The sequence below is a fragment of the Balaenoptera borealis genome, assembly GCF_965194805.1.
Source record: "Balaenoptera borealis genome assembly, chromosome: 10".
Classification (NCBI taxonomy): domain Eukaryota; kingdom Metazoa; phylum Chordata; class Mammalia; order Artiodactyla; family Balaenopteridae; genus Balaenoptera; species Balaenoptera borealis.
Genome location: NC_138874.1, coordinates 100,968,148 through 100,980,750, shown reverse-complemented (window position 1 = coordinate 100,980,750; position 12,603 = coordinate 100,968,148). Strand labels below are relative to the sequence as shown.

The window sequence follows — 12,603 nt, the reverse complement described above, 5'->3', positions numbered from 1 at the left end:
GTCAGTGACTTAAGCCATCTCTGGCTTTAACTCTTTTTGGCTGGGGGTGGGGAGTAGGGCAGGAAAGCGAGAGGCAGTATTTCCTTTGCAAGGTGCTGAGGATTAGTTTTGAGTTTGTGACCTTCTTTGAAGGCTAAAAAGTAGTTTTCAGTAAAACATTTTTCTTCATCTCAGATTTTTGAAGCAATGTCTTACTTTATGCTTGAATTATAAAGTCCTCAAGGACTAGTAATGTGAGTCCTTCACCAGCAATCCAGTTGTATATTTATGTCTATGTTTATTTTGTTTTATGTAGGATAAATTTTTCAACCCCAGTATCCCGTCTTTGGGTTTGCGGAATGTTATTTATATCAATGAAACTCACACAAGGTAAAAAGACATTTCTTATACTTCTAATGCATGTCAAGAGAAAAATTCCACAATAACCAGTTAACACACTTTAAGATGAATCTCTTTATTTTATTTATTTTTTTTAGAGTTAATAAGATATTAACTTCTGACACAAAAGGCTTTATCTAAAAATTGGAACCTGAGAAGACCTATTGCTATTTCCTGCTGTAATTATATAATATTTTCATGAGTGTGTAGATATCACTTCTGGCTTTCTTTAACTTATTCAGATATTGATGTTGCAGCTGAAATGTGCCAAAATGTGACAGAGATTTGTGTGAGGAGAGGTGTAGGTTTGAATGTCTTATGATCTATTATTATTTTATACCTCAAAGAAAGTGTAACTTTTTGAAATCTGCCTAATCTACAGAGTTTTGGAAGATATTTTTCTCTGTTGAGCAAATGTTCTTTGATTTATTATTAGCTTAAGACTTTTCTTAGAATTCTTACTTCCAAATTCCAGGCATATTGGGATGGGCTATTAGGCATCAGGGTGGGAAAAAAGAGGCTTTGTTCTAAGTGCATTTAGGCTACGGGATAAGGAAGGAGGGGGAATGTCTGCGAGACAAGAGAGAAACGGCAGCTAAAAATGCTACCAGTCCTTATAATTCTAAGAGTAAATGCCTGGAGTAGGTAAGTAGTAGGCTCAGGTGATGAGAAATACATGAAATTCCATTAAAAAACTGATCCAAGAAGTTAAATACTTAAATTTTAAGTCTTTCTGATTTTATTACTAATATTTTGATGATAATATTATAAGTGAGCATGATAATACTTGGGTATATATTAAGTTTTTTTTAAAAAATAGAACTAAAGTCAAGGGATGTGTTTTTTCCAATTTCCATGCTACCCTTTCTTCTCTCTCTCTCTCTTGCTCTCAAGTTTAAAGGAAAGAGGAGAAATTTTTTTTTCCTTTGGTTGACATGGTTAAGATCCTAAGCAAAAGGATCCCATTGAGTCTTTTCTTTACGTAAGTAGATATTTTACATACAAAACCGAGGAGTTCATTTGTGGTCCTCAGTTGGAGGCAGTTAAGAAAAAAAAGCATATGAGATACACATACACACACACACACTTTTTAGCGTATGTTGTATTGACCAGGCAGTGTGGAACTATTCAGTGTAATAAGCTACCTGTGCAAGTGAGTTGGCTATTTAGCTCTTCTGTGTGTTGCATGAAGCATAGCCTAAACATTTTTACACACACACACACACACACACACACACACACACACACACACTGCTTTCAGTCCATTGTGAAGGGATTTCATCAAGAGTTTGGACTTTGTACATTCCAGTAATAATTTTGAAAATGTTCACTGATAGAAGAGTTTAGAATTAAACACTTAACTTATTGGGCTAAGTTTTCAGAGAAATGAGACAAAGGAAAGGAGGAAGAAAAAGAATGTCAGGAAGGAGAGATGAAGGAACATGTGATTCATAAACAGTTCTCCCTCAAGGTACTTTTCCTCAGTTGAAGGCTTTTTGGATCTTTCCAGAATTAATTTATAATTGAAATCTTCTACTGTCTATATGCATATCATTATGGAGGAAATGATAATGAGGCATTATATAATCATTACAAATGGTTTCAAATCATCACATAATGAAAGTTTGTAGCATTCTTATTCTAGATCCCTGTCCTTAACCCCCATCCAGATAACACATAGTCACTGTCACTGATGGGAGTATGTCCTTTTCCTTAGGTATGCTGAATGTATTTTTAAAAAAAGCCAAAAAAAAAAAGCCACCCAAACAGTAGGAACTTCTGGCTTCATAAGCCCAGAGTACAAATATTCAGACCACTGTCTAGTTTCCTTGACTTCTCTCAACTGATCAGCTTTGTCAATTCAATTTGACAGTCAGTGATCACCTTAGAAGAATTACTGTAATGACAACAAAAGAATTAGCCCTTCATGGTAGGAAAAGACTCCCAAATTATTTTTTATGGCCCGTAGCTATAGATATAAGCTATATAGCTTATATATAAAGCATTCAACATATTTGGTTTTTCAAATCGTATTAAAGATGCTTTTATTTTTGTTTTTATATTTGGATTATTAGTTTGCGGAGTAACACTATTCAAGCATTAATACATAAATTCCAAGTTTAAGTTTTAGCTGAGAGTACATGAAGGAAATTAGAAATAAAACTGTCTGCATAGCATCCTGAACTACTTACTAAGGAGAATTTGCTACAGGAGAACCCTAAATCTCTGGAATAGATGAAATGAGGATTTGTTTTTACAGGAGGGGAACCTGTATAGTTTAAGCAGCTTGCTTTAGGTATTCCTAGAGTACTTCTCTGCTAAATCATTTTCACGTTGCAGGCATCGAGGATGGCTGGCAAGACGTCTTTCTTACGTGCTTTTCGTTCAAGAGCGAGATGTCCATAAAGGCATGTTTGCCACCAACGTGACTGAAAACGTACTGAACAGCAGTAGGTAAGGGTGGGACGCTGCTGTAAAGGGGAAATGTAGGGATGGGCGGTGGGCGTGGGGAAGTAATTTCCTTTATCAACCTTTAGTTTCTCTGGGACTCTGTCTCAAGAGGTGTTTGTGTTTCCAAACGTTCAATGTTCAAGCTCCAGAAGGAAGCAAGGAAAGGCAAGAGAACAGATGGTTTTGGTGCCATGTGGGAATAGCAGTCTTGTTTTATGCATTAATAATTGAATGGGCTTCCAATAAATGAAAGGCGAGTTGGAGTTCAGATATGCACATATTTCCAGAGTTCTCTGTTAAGTGTTCTGTAATATGAATGTTTGGGACAATGCATTTCCTATTTTAGAGCCAGAAGAGAAGCGAGTTTGATATTTCTGTCAAGTAATTGTTAAGTACCCGGGCACAAATTCTTGTATTAGAAAGTCATTATTAGAAATTTTAAGAGAGTGAGAGTTATAACTGTCCTTGCCCTCAGAGGATCTTGCTTAAAAATGGGAGAGACTGACTTGAACTCAAAAGGATTGGGGAAATCGTTGTGAAGCTCAGCCATTAGACTATGGGAGTTTGGGTGAAGGTCGGTTTCTATTCCACCTCATTGTTGTGGCCCATGTTAGACACCTACCTGGATTTGGGAAGCTGGAGACCAGAGTGGATTGAAAGATGCTTAGAAATGCAAGCCCAGTGGTATGGTTGTTAAGGGCTGAACAGTAGTGGCACATAGTAGGTACTTCTATATTTATTGAAAAAATGAGTGAATAGTTGATAATGGAGATATAATAATTACATGAATTACTTGTGAAAACATTCCTGGCTGTATTGAAATAAATGCTATTCATGGAATAGACTTAGGGATGGTGCATAAGTGTCGTGTGGAATTGATCTTTTTGTAGTAACGAATGATGGGGCTCTGTGGAGCTTTGCTGTACACTAGTCTAAAATCAGCAACAGTGGGAGAAAAAAACAATTATTTGAAACTCCCTTGGATGACTATATATTCTGTTTTCTAGGTAAAGCCCCTCAAGTATGTTTCATTCCATCCAGATATTTTGAGTAATAACTAGGTTGTTAGAAGTGATGTAAGGAGGTTTAAACCTCATTCATTCTTCCCTAAGTCATGCGGAAGATTTACAAGACTGGGTTAAATCTTCCCTTTTAGCTTACTGCTTACTGGTCTGTGCTGTTTAAATCTAGAGCTGTGCCTTTTTAAAATTACTAGTTTGATTTGGAAAATACTTGTAAATATTTATGTCCACCTTTGATCCCTCCTAGAGAGTTTTACAAATAGTTCCACTAATAAGCCACAATGTGAATAATAAGTTTGGTCTCCAAAAGAAAAATCACACATTACTTTGGCAGTGGGCTTGGGATACCTCTGAATTATATGCCTCAAGGGATAATCTTCCTTTTCTTCCTTTCTGCCAGAGTGTAACTTTGTGTCCCTCACAGCATAACAGGAACATTCAAATTCACATAGTTGCTACCCAGTGAATTTGAATTAAATTTTCAAATCTGCCTTCCAGCTTCCTCAGGAACTCATTGATTTAGGAATATAATATCCTTAATGTTTAATAGACAGCCAAGGAAAGCACTTCTAACTTGAGCTTATTTCTTGTGTTATCACATAAAAGAGAAAGTATATTTTGTTTTGTGATTTATATTTGTAGTTTAGAAAATAATACAGAATGTAGCATAGAGCCAGTTACATTGTCTGTCTTTCCATTTTGAAATCAGAGTACAGGAGGCAATTGCAGAAGTGGCTGCTGAATTAAACCCTGATGGTTCTGCTCAGCAGCAATCAAAAGCTGTCAATAAAGTGAAAAAGAAAGCCAGAAGGATCCTTCAAGAAATGGTTGCCACTGTCTCACCGGCACTGATCAGGTATAAGAGGCAAAGCAGAAAACTTTCAGCAAGAGTCATCCTGTTTTGAGCAGACAGGACTGAACCGTTGGACTTTCCTAGCACAATGCTCTTGGTCCAAAAGAGGTTTTAGCGTATTCTGATGTTAAAAACCAACTCCTCTTTTTATTCTTATTTAACTGTCATGAGAAGTAGCACTTGGGAGGCTTCAAGGTGCCTTCATCTCTGTCTGCTGTTAGCAGCCATTGTATTACCGCTGACATCTTCTAGACTAGTTGTGAGCTGGGTTTCACACGCCCATGTCTTTTTGTTTCCTTTCAGTTTTATTGAGATATAACTGACATACAGCCCTGTATAAATTGAAGGTGTGCAGCGTAATGAATTGACTTCCATACGTCATGAAATGATGACCACAATGAGTTTACTGAACATCCATCATCTCATATAGATACAAAGTCAAAGATATAGAATGAAATTTTTTTTCCTTGTGGTGAGAACTCTTAGGATTTACTCTTAACAATTTTCATATATAACATACAGCAGTGTTCATTATATTTATCGTGTTGTACGTTACATCCCTAGTACTTATTTATCTTATAACTGGAAGTCTGTATCTTTTGACTACCTTCATCCAATTCCTCCTCCCCCCACCACCCCTGGTAACCACAAATCTGATCTCTTTTTCTGAGTTTGTTTGTTTTGGAAGTATAATTGATCTACAACACTATGTTAGTTCCCGTTATATGACATAGTGATTCAATATTTCTGTACATTTCAAAATGATCACTACTATAAGTTTAGTTATGATCTAACATACAAAGATATTACATAGTTATTAACTGTATTCCCCACACTACATTTCATACTTGTGACTCATTTATTTTACAACTGAAGTTTGTACCTCTTAATCTCCCTCACCTATTTCTTACATCCCCACCTGCCTCTCCTCTAGCAACCACCTGTTTTTTTTCTGTATCTATAACTCTGTTTTATTATGTTGTTTTGATTTTTAGATTCCACACATAAGTGAAATCATACAGTATTTGTCTTTCTCTGTCTGACTTTTTTCACTTAGCATAATGTCCTCTAGGTCCACCCATGTTGTCACAAATGGCAAAATTTCATTCCTTTTTTATAGCTGAGTAATATTCCATTGTGTGTTTTTGGGTGTATGTGTGTACATACCACATCTTTATCCATTCATCTATTGATGGGCACTTAGGTTGCTTCCATATCTTAGCTATTATAAATAATGCTGCAGTGAACATAGGGGTGCATATATAGCTTCTAATTAGCGTTTTCATTTTCTTCAGATAAATACCCAGGAGTGGAATTGTTGCATTATATGGTAGTTGTATTTTTAATTTTTTGAGGAATCTCCATATTGTTTTCCATAGTGGCTACCCCAATGTACATTCCCACCAACAATGTACAAGGGTTCCCTTTCCTCTACATTCTCCCCAACACTTGTTATTTGTTGTCTTTTTGATAATAGCCATTCTGACAGGGGTGAGGTCATATCTTATTGTGGTTTTTTTTTTTGAATTTTATTTTATTTATTTTTTATACAGCAGGTTCTTATAGTTATCCATTTTATACATATTAGTATATACATGTCAATCCCAATCTCCCAATTCATCACCCCCCCAAAGCTAACCCCCCCCCCCCCCACTTTCCCCTCTTGGTGTCCATACGTTTTTTCTCTACATCTGTGTCTCAATTTCTGCCCTGCAGACCAGTTCATCTGTACTGTTTTTCTAGGTTCCACATATATGCGTTAATATATGATATTTGTTTTTCTCTTTCTGACTTACTTCACTCTGTATGACAGTCTCTAGATCCATCCATGTCTCTACAAATGACCCAATTTCATTCATTTTTATGGCTGAGTAATATTCCATTGTATATATGTACCACATCTTCTTTATCCATTCGTCTGTCGATGGGCATTTAGGTTACTTCCATTTCCTGGCTATTGTAAATAGTGCTGCAGTTAACATTGGGATGCATGTGTCTTTTTGAATTATGGTTTTCTCTGGGTATATGCCCAGTAGTGGGATTGCTGTGTTACATGGCATACTGTTCTCCATAGTGTTATATGGCATATTGTTCTCCATAGTGGCTGTATCAATTTACATTCTCACCAACAGTGCAAGAGGGTTCCCTTTTCTCCACACCCTCTCCAGCATTTGTTGTTTGTAGATTTTCTAATGATGCCTATTCTAACTGGTGTGAGGTGATACCTCATTGTAGTTTTGATTTGCATTTCTCTAATAATTAGTGATGTTGACCAGCTTTTCATGTGCTTCTTGGCCATCTGTATGCTCTCTTTGGAGAAATGTCTATTTTGGTCTTCTGCCCATTTTTGGATTGGGTTTTTTTATTTTAATATTGAGCTGCATGAGCTGTTTATATATTTTGAAGATTAATCCTTTGTCCGTTGATTCGTTTGCAAATATTTTCTCCCGTTTTGAGGGTTGTCTTTTCATCTTGTTTGTAGTTTCCTTTGCTGTGCAAAAACTTTTAAGTTTCATTAGGTCCCATTTGTTTATTTTTGTTTTTATTTCCATTTCTCTAGGAGGTGGGTCAAAAAAGATCTGGCTGTGATTTATGTCGAAGAGTGTTCTTCCTATGTTTTCCTCTAAGAGTTTTATAGTGTCCAGTCTTACATTTAGGTCTCTAATCTATTTTGAATTTATTTTTGTGTATGGTGTTAGGGAGTATTCTAATTTCATTCTTTTCCATGTAGCTATCCAGTTTTCCCAGCACCACTTATTGAAGAGACTGTCTTTTCTCCATTGTATATCCTATATCCTCCTTTGTCATAGATTAGTTGACCATAGGTGCGTGGGTTTATCTCTGGGCTTTCTGTCCTGTTCCATTGGTCTATATTTCTGTTTTTGTGCCAGTACCATACTGTCTTGATTACTGTAGCTTTGTAGTATAGTCTGAAGTCCGGGAGCCTGATTCCTCCAGCTCTGTTTTTTTTCCCTCAAGACTGCTTTGGCTATTCGGGGTCCTTTGTGTCTCCATACAAATCTTAAGATTTTTTGTTCTGGTTCTGTAAAAAATGCCATTGGTAATTTGGTAGGGATTGCACTGAATCTGTAGATTGCTTTGGATACTATAGTCATTTTCACAATATTGATTCTTCCAATCCAAGAACATGGTATATCTCTCCATCTGTTTGTATCATCTTTAATTTCTTTCAGCAGTGTCTTATAGTTTTCTGTATACAGGTCTTTTGTCTCCCTAGGTAAGTTTATTCCTAGGTATTTTATTCTTTTTGTTGCAGTGGTAAATGGGAGTGTTTGCTTAATTTCTCTTCCAGGTTTTTCATCATTAGTGTATAGGAATGCAAGAGATTTCTGTGCATTAATTTTGTATCCTGCAACTTTACCAAATTCATTGATTAGCTCTAGTAGTTTTCTGGTGGCATCATTAGGATTCTCTATGTATAGTATGTCGTCTGCAAACAGTGACAGTTTTACTTCTTCTTTTCCTATTTGGATTTCTTTTATTTCTTTTTCTTCTTTGATTGCCGTGGCTAGGACTTCCAAAACTATGTTGAATAATAGTGGTGAGAGTGGACATCCTTGTCTTATTCCTGATCTTAGAGGAAATGCTTTCAGCTTTTCACCATTGAGAATGATGTTTGCTGTGGACTTGTCGTATACGGCCTTTATTATGTGGAGGTAGGTTCCCTCTATGCCCACTTTCTGAGAGTTTTTATCATAAATGGGTGTTGAATTTTGTCAAAAGCTTTTTCTGCATCTATTGAGATGATCATATGGTTTTTCTTCTTCAATTTGTTAGTATGGTGTATCACATTGATTGATTTGCATATATTGAAGAATCCTTGCATCCCTGGGATAAATCCCACTTAATCATGGTGTATGATCCTTTTAATGTGTTGTTGGATTCTGTTTGCTAGTATTTTGTTGAGGATTTTTGCATCTATATTCATCAGTGATATTGGTCTGTAATTTTCTTTTTTTGTAGTATCTTTGTCTGGTTTTGGTATCAGGGTGATGGTGGCCTCATAGAATGAGTTTGGGAGTGTTCCTTCCTCTGCAATTTTTGGGAAGAGTTTGAGAAGGATGGGTGTTGGCTCTTCCCTAAATGTTTGATAGAATTCACCTGTGAAGCCATCTGGTCCTGGACTTTTGTTTGTTGGAAGATTTTTAATCACAGTTTCAGTTTCATTACTTGTGATTGGTCTGTTCACATTTTCTATTTCTTCCTGGTTCAGTCTTGGAAGGTTATACCTTTCTAAGAATTTGTCCATTTCTTCCAGGTTGTCCATTTTATTGGCATAGAGTTGCTTGTAGTAGTCTCTTAGGATACTTTGTATTTCTGCGGTGTCTGTTGTAACTTCTCCTTTTTCATTTCTAATTTTATTGATTTGAGTCCTCTCCCTCTGTTTCTTGATGAGTCTGGCTGATGGTTTATCAATTTCGTTTATCTTCTCAAAGAACCAGCTTTTAGTTTTATTGATCTTTGCTATTGTTTTCTTTGTTTCTATTTCAGTTATTTCTGCTCTGATCTTGATGATTTCTTTCCTTCTGCTAACTTTGGGTTTCATTTGTTCTTCTTTCTCTAGTTCCTTTAGGTGTAAGGTTAGGTTGTTTATTTGAGATGTTTGTTGTTTCTTGAGGTAGGATTGTACTGCTATAAACTTGCCTCTTAGAACTGCTTTTGCTGCATCCCATAAGTTTCGGATCATCATGTTTTCATTGTCATTTGTCTCTAAGTATTTTTTTATTTCCTTAGTGATCTCTTGGTTATTTAGTAACATATTGTTTAGCCTCCATGTGTTGGTGTTTTTTACGTTTTTTTCCCTGGAATTGATTTCTAATCTCATAACGTTGTGGTCAGAAAAGATGCTTGATATGATTTCAGTTTTCTTAAGTTTACTGAGGCTTGATTTGTGACCCAAGATGTGATCTAAACTGGAAGATGTTCATGTGCACTTGAGAAGAAAGTGTAATCTGCTGTTTTTGAATGGAATGTCCTATAAATATCAATTAAATCTACTTGGTCTATTGTGGCATTTAAAGCTTGTGTTTCCTTCTTAATTTTCTGTTTGGATGATCTGTCCATTGGTGTAAGTGAGGTGTTAAAGTCCCCCACTATTATTGTGTTACTGTCGATTTCCTCTTTTACAGCTGTTAGCAGTTGCCTTATGTATTGAGGTGCTCCTATGTTGGGTGCATATATATTTATAATTGTTATATCTTCTTCTTGGATTGATCCCTTGATCATTCTGTAGTGTCCTTCCTTGTCTCTTGTAACATTCTTTATTTTAAAGTCTATTTTATCTGATATGAGTATTGCTACTCCAGCTTTCTTTTGATTTCCATTTGCATGGAATATCTTTTTCCATCCCCTGACTTTCAGTCTCTATGTGTCCCTAGGTCTGAAGTGGGTCTCTTGTAGACGGCATATATATGGGTCTTGTTTTTCTATCCATTTAGTGAGCCTGTGTCTTTTGGTTGAAGCGTTTAATCCGTTTATGTTTAAGGTAATCATCTATATGTATGTTCCTATTACCATTTTCTTAATTGTTTTGAGTTTGTTTTTGTAGGTCCTTTTCTTCTCTTGTGTTTCCCACTTAGAGAAGTTCCTTTAGCATTTGTTGTAGAGCTGGTTTGGTGGTGCTGAATTCTCTTAGCTTTTGCTTGTCTGTAAAGCTTTTGATTTCTCCATCGAATCTGAATGAGATCCTTGCTGGGTAGATCTTGGTTGTAGGTTCTTCCCTGTCATCACTTTAAATATGTCATGCCACTCCCTTCCGGCTTGTAGAGTTTCTGCTGAGAAATTAGCTGTTAACCTTATGGGAGTTGCCTTGTACGTTATTTGTCATTTTTCCCTTGCTGCTTTCAGTAATTTTTCTTTGTCTTTAATTTTTGCCAATTTGATTACTGCGTGTCTCAGCGTGTTTCTCCTTGGGTTTATCCTGCCTGGGACTCTCTGTGCTTCCTGGACTTGGGTGGCTATTTCCTTTCCCATGTTAGGGAAGTTTTCAACTATAATCTCTTCAAATATTTTCTCTGGTCCTTTCTCTCTCTCTTCTCTTTCTGGGACCCCTATAATGCGAATGTTGTTGCATTTAATGTTGTCTCAGAGGTCTCTTAGGCTCTCTTCATTTCTTTTCATTCTTTTTTCTTTATTCTGTTCTGCAGCAGTGAATTCCACCATTCTGTCTTCCAGGTCACTTATCTGTTCTTCTGCCTCAGTTATTCTGCTATTGATTTCTTCTAGTATATTTTTCATTTCAGTTATTGTATTGTTCAGCTCTGTTTGTTTGTACTTTAATTCTTCAAGGTCTTTGTTAAACATTTCTTGCATCTTCTCGATCTTTGCCTCTATTCTTTTTCCGAGGTCCTGGATCATCTTCACTATCATTATTCTGAATTCTTTTTCTGGAAGGCTGCCTATCTCCACTTCACTTAATTGTTTTTCTGGGGTTTTATCTTGTTGCTTCATCTGGTACATAGCCCTCTTCCTTTTCATCTTGTCTATCTTTCTGTGAATGTGTTTTTTGTTCCACTGGTTGCAGGACTGTAGTTCTTCTTGCTTCTGCTGTCTACCCTCTGGTGGATGAGGCTATCTAAGAGACTTGTGCAAGTTTCCTGATGGCAGGGACTGGTGGTGGGTAGAGTTGGCTGTTGCTCTGGTGGGCAGAGCTCAGTAAAACTTTAATCCGCTTGTCTGCTGATGGGCGGGGCTGGGTTCCCTCCCTTTTGGTTGTTTGGCCTGAGGCGACCCAACACTGGAGCCTACCCAGGCTCTTTGGTGGGGCTAATGGCGGACTCTGGGAAGGCTCACGTCAAGGAATACTTCCCAGAACTAATGCTGCCAGTGTCCTTGTCCTCATGGTGAGACACAGCCACCCCCCGCCTCTGCTGGAGACCCTCCAGCACTAGCAGATAGGTCTGGTTCAGTCTCCTATGGGGTCACTGCTCCTTTCCCTGGATCCCGATGCACACACTACTTTGTGTGTGCCCTCCAAGAGTGGAGTCTCTGTTTCCCCCAGTCCTGTCGAAGTCCTGCAGTCAAATCCCGCTAGCCTCCACGTCTGATTCTCTAGGAATTCCTCCTCCCGTTGCTGGACCCCCAGGTTGGGAAGCCTGACGTGGGGCTCAGAACCTTCACTCCAGTTGGTGGACTTCTGTGGTGTAAGTGTTCTCCAGTTTGTGAGTCACCCACCCAGCAGTTATGGGATTTGATTTTATTGTGATTGTGCCCCTCCTACCATCTCATTGTGGCTTCTCCTTTGTCTTTGGATGTGGGGTATCTTTTTTGGTGAGTTCCAGTGTCCTCCTGTCAATGATTGTTCAGCAGTTAGTTGTGATTCTGGTGCTCTCACAAGAGGGAGTGAGAGCATGTCCTTCTACTCTGTCATCTTGAACCAGTCCCATCATTGTGGTTTTGATTTGTGTTCCCCCAATGATTTGTGATGTGGAGCATCTTTTCATGTGCCTGTTGACCATCTGTATGTCTTCTTTGGAAAAAATGTCTATTCAGATCCTCTGCACATTTTTTAATTGGATTGTTTGTTTTTTCATGTTGAGTTGTTTGAGTTTTTTGTATATTTAGAGTATAAGCCCCTTATCAGATATATCCTTTTCAAACATCTTCTCCCATTCAGTAGGTGACCTTTTTGTTTTGTTGATAGTTTCTTCACTCTGAAAAAGCTTTTTAATTTGATTTAGTCCCATTTGTTTATTTTTGCTTTTGTTTCCCTTACCTGAGGGGACATATCCAAAAAAATATTACTAAGACTGATGTCAAAGTGTATATTGCCCATGTTTTCTTCTAGAAGTTTTATGGTTTCAGGTCTTAGATTTAAATCTTTAATCCATTTTGAATTTATTTACATGCATGGTGTGAGAGAGTAGTCCAGTTTGAGTT

The 12,603-nt window shown here is 37.3% G+C and overlaps 1 protein-coding gene across 6 annotated transcripts in view; it reads left to right on the top strand.

The window, feature by feature from the left end:
* Positions 1–12,603, top strand: part of GPAM (glycerol-3-phosphate acyltransferase, mitochondrial) — a 67,649-nt gene that overhangs the window by 31,348 nt on the left and 23,698 nt on the right. For all 6 annotated transcript variants that reach the window (XR_014249252.1, XM_082408294.1, XM_082408293.1 and 3 more), the window contains 3 exons: positions 296–369; positions 2,719–2,832; positions 4,561–4,707. Coding sequence is in view for 5 of the 6 variants with exons in the window: in XM_082408294.1 (XP_082264420.1) it covers positions 296–369; positions 2,719–2,832; positions 4,561–4,707 (335 nt within the window). In the remaining variant the exon portion in view is untranslated. The remainder of the gene's footprint in view (positions 1–295; positions 370–2,718; positions 2,833–4,560; positions 4,708–12,603) is intronic.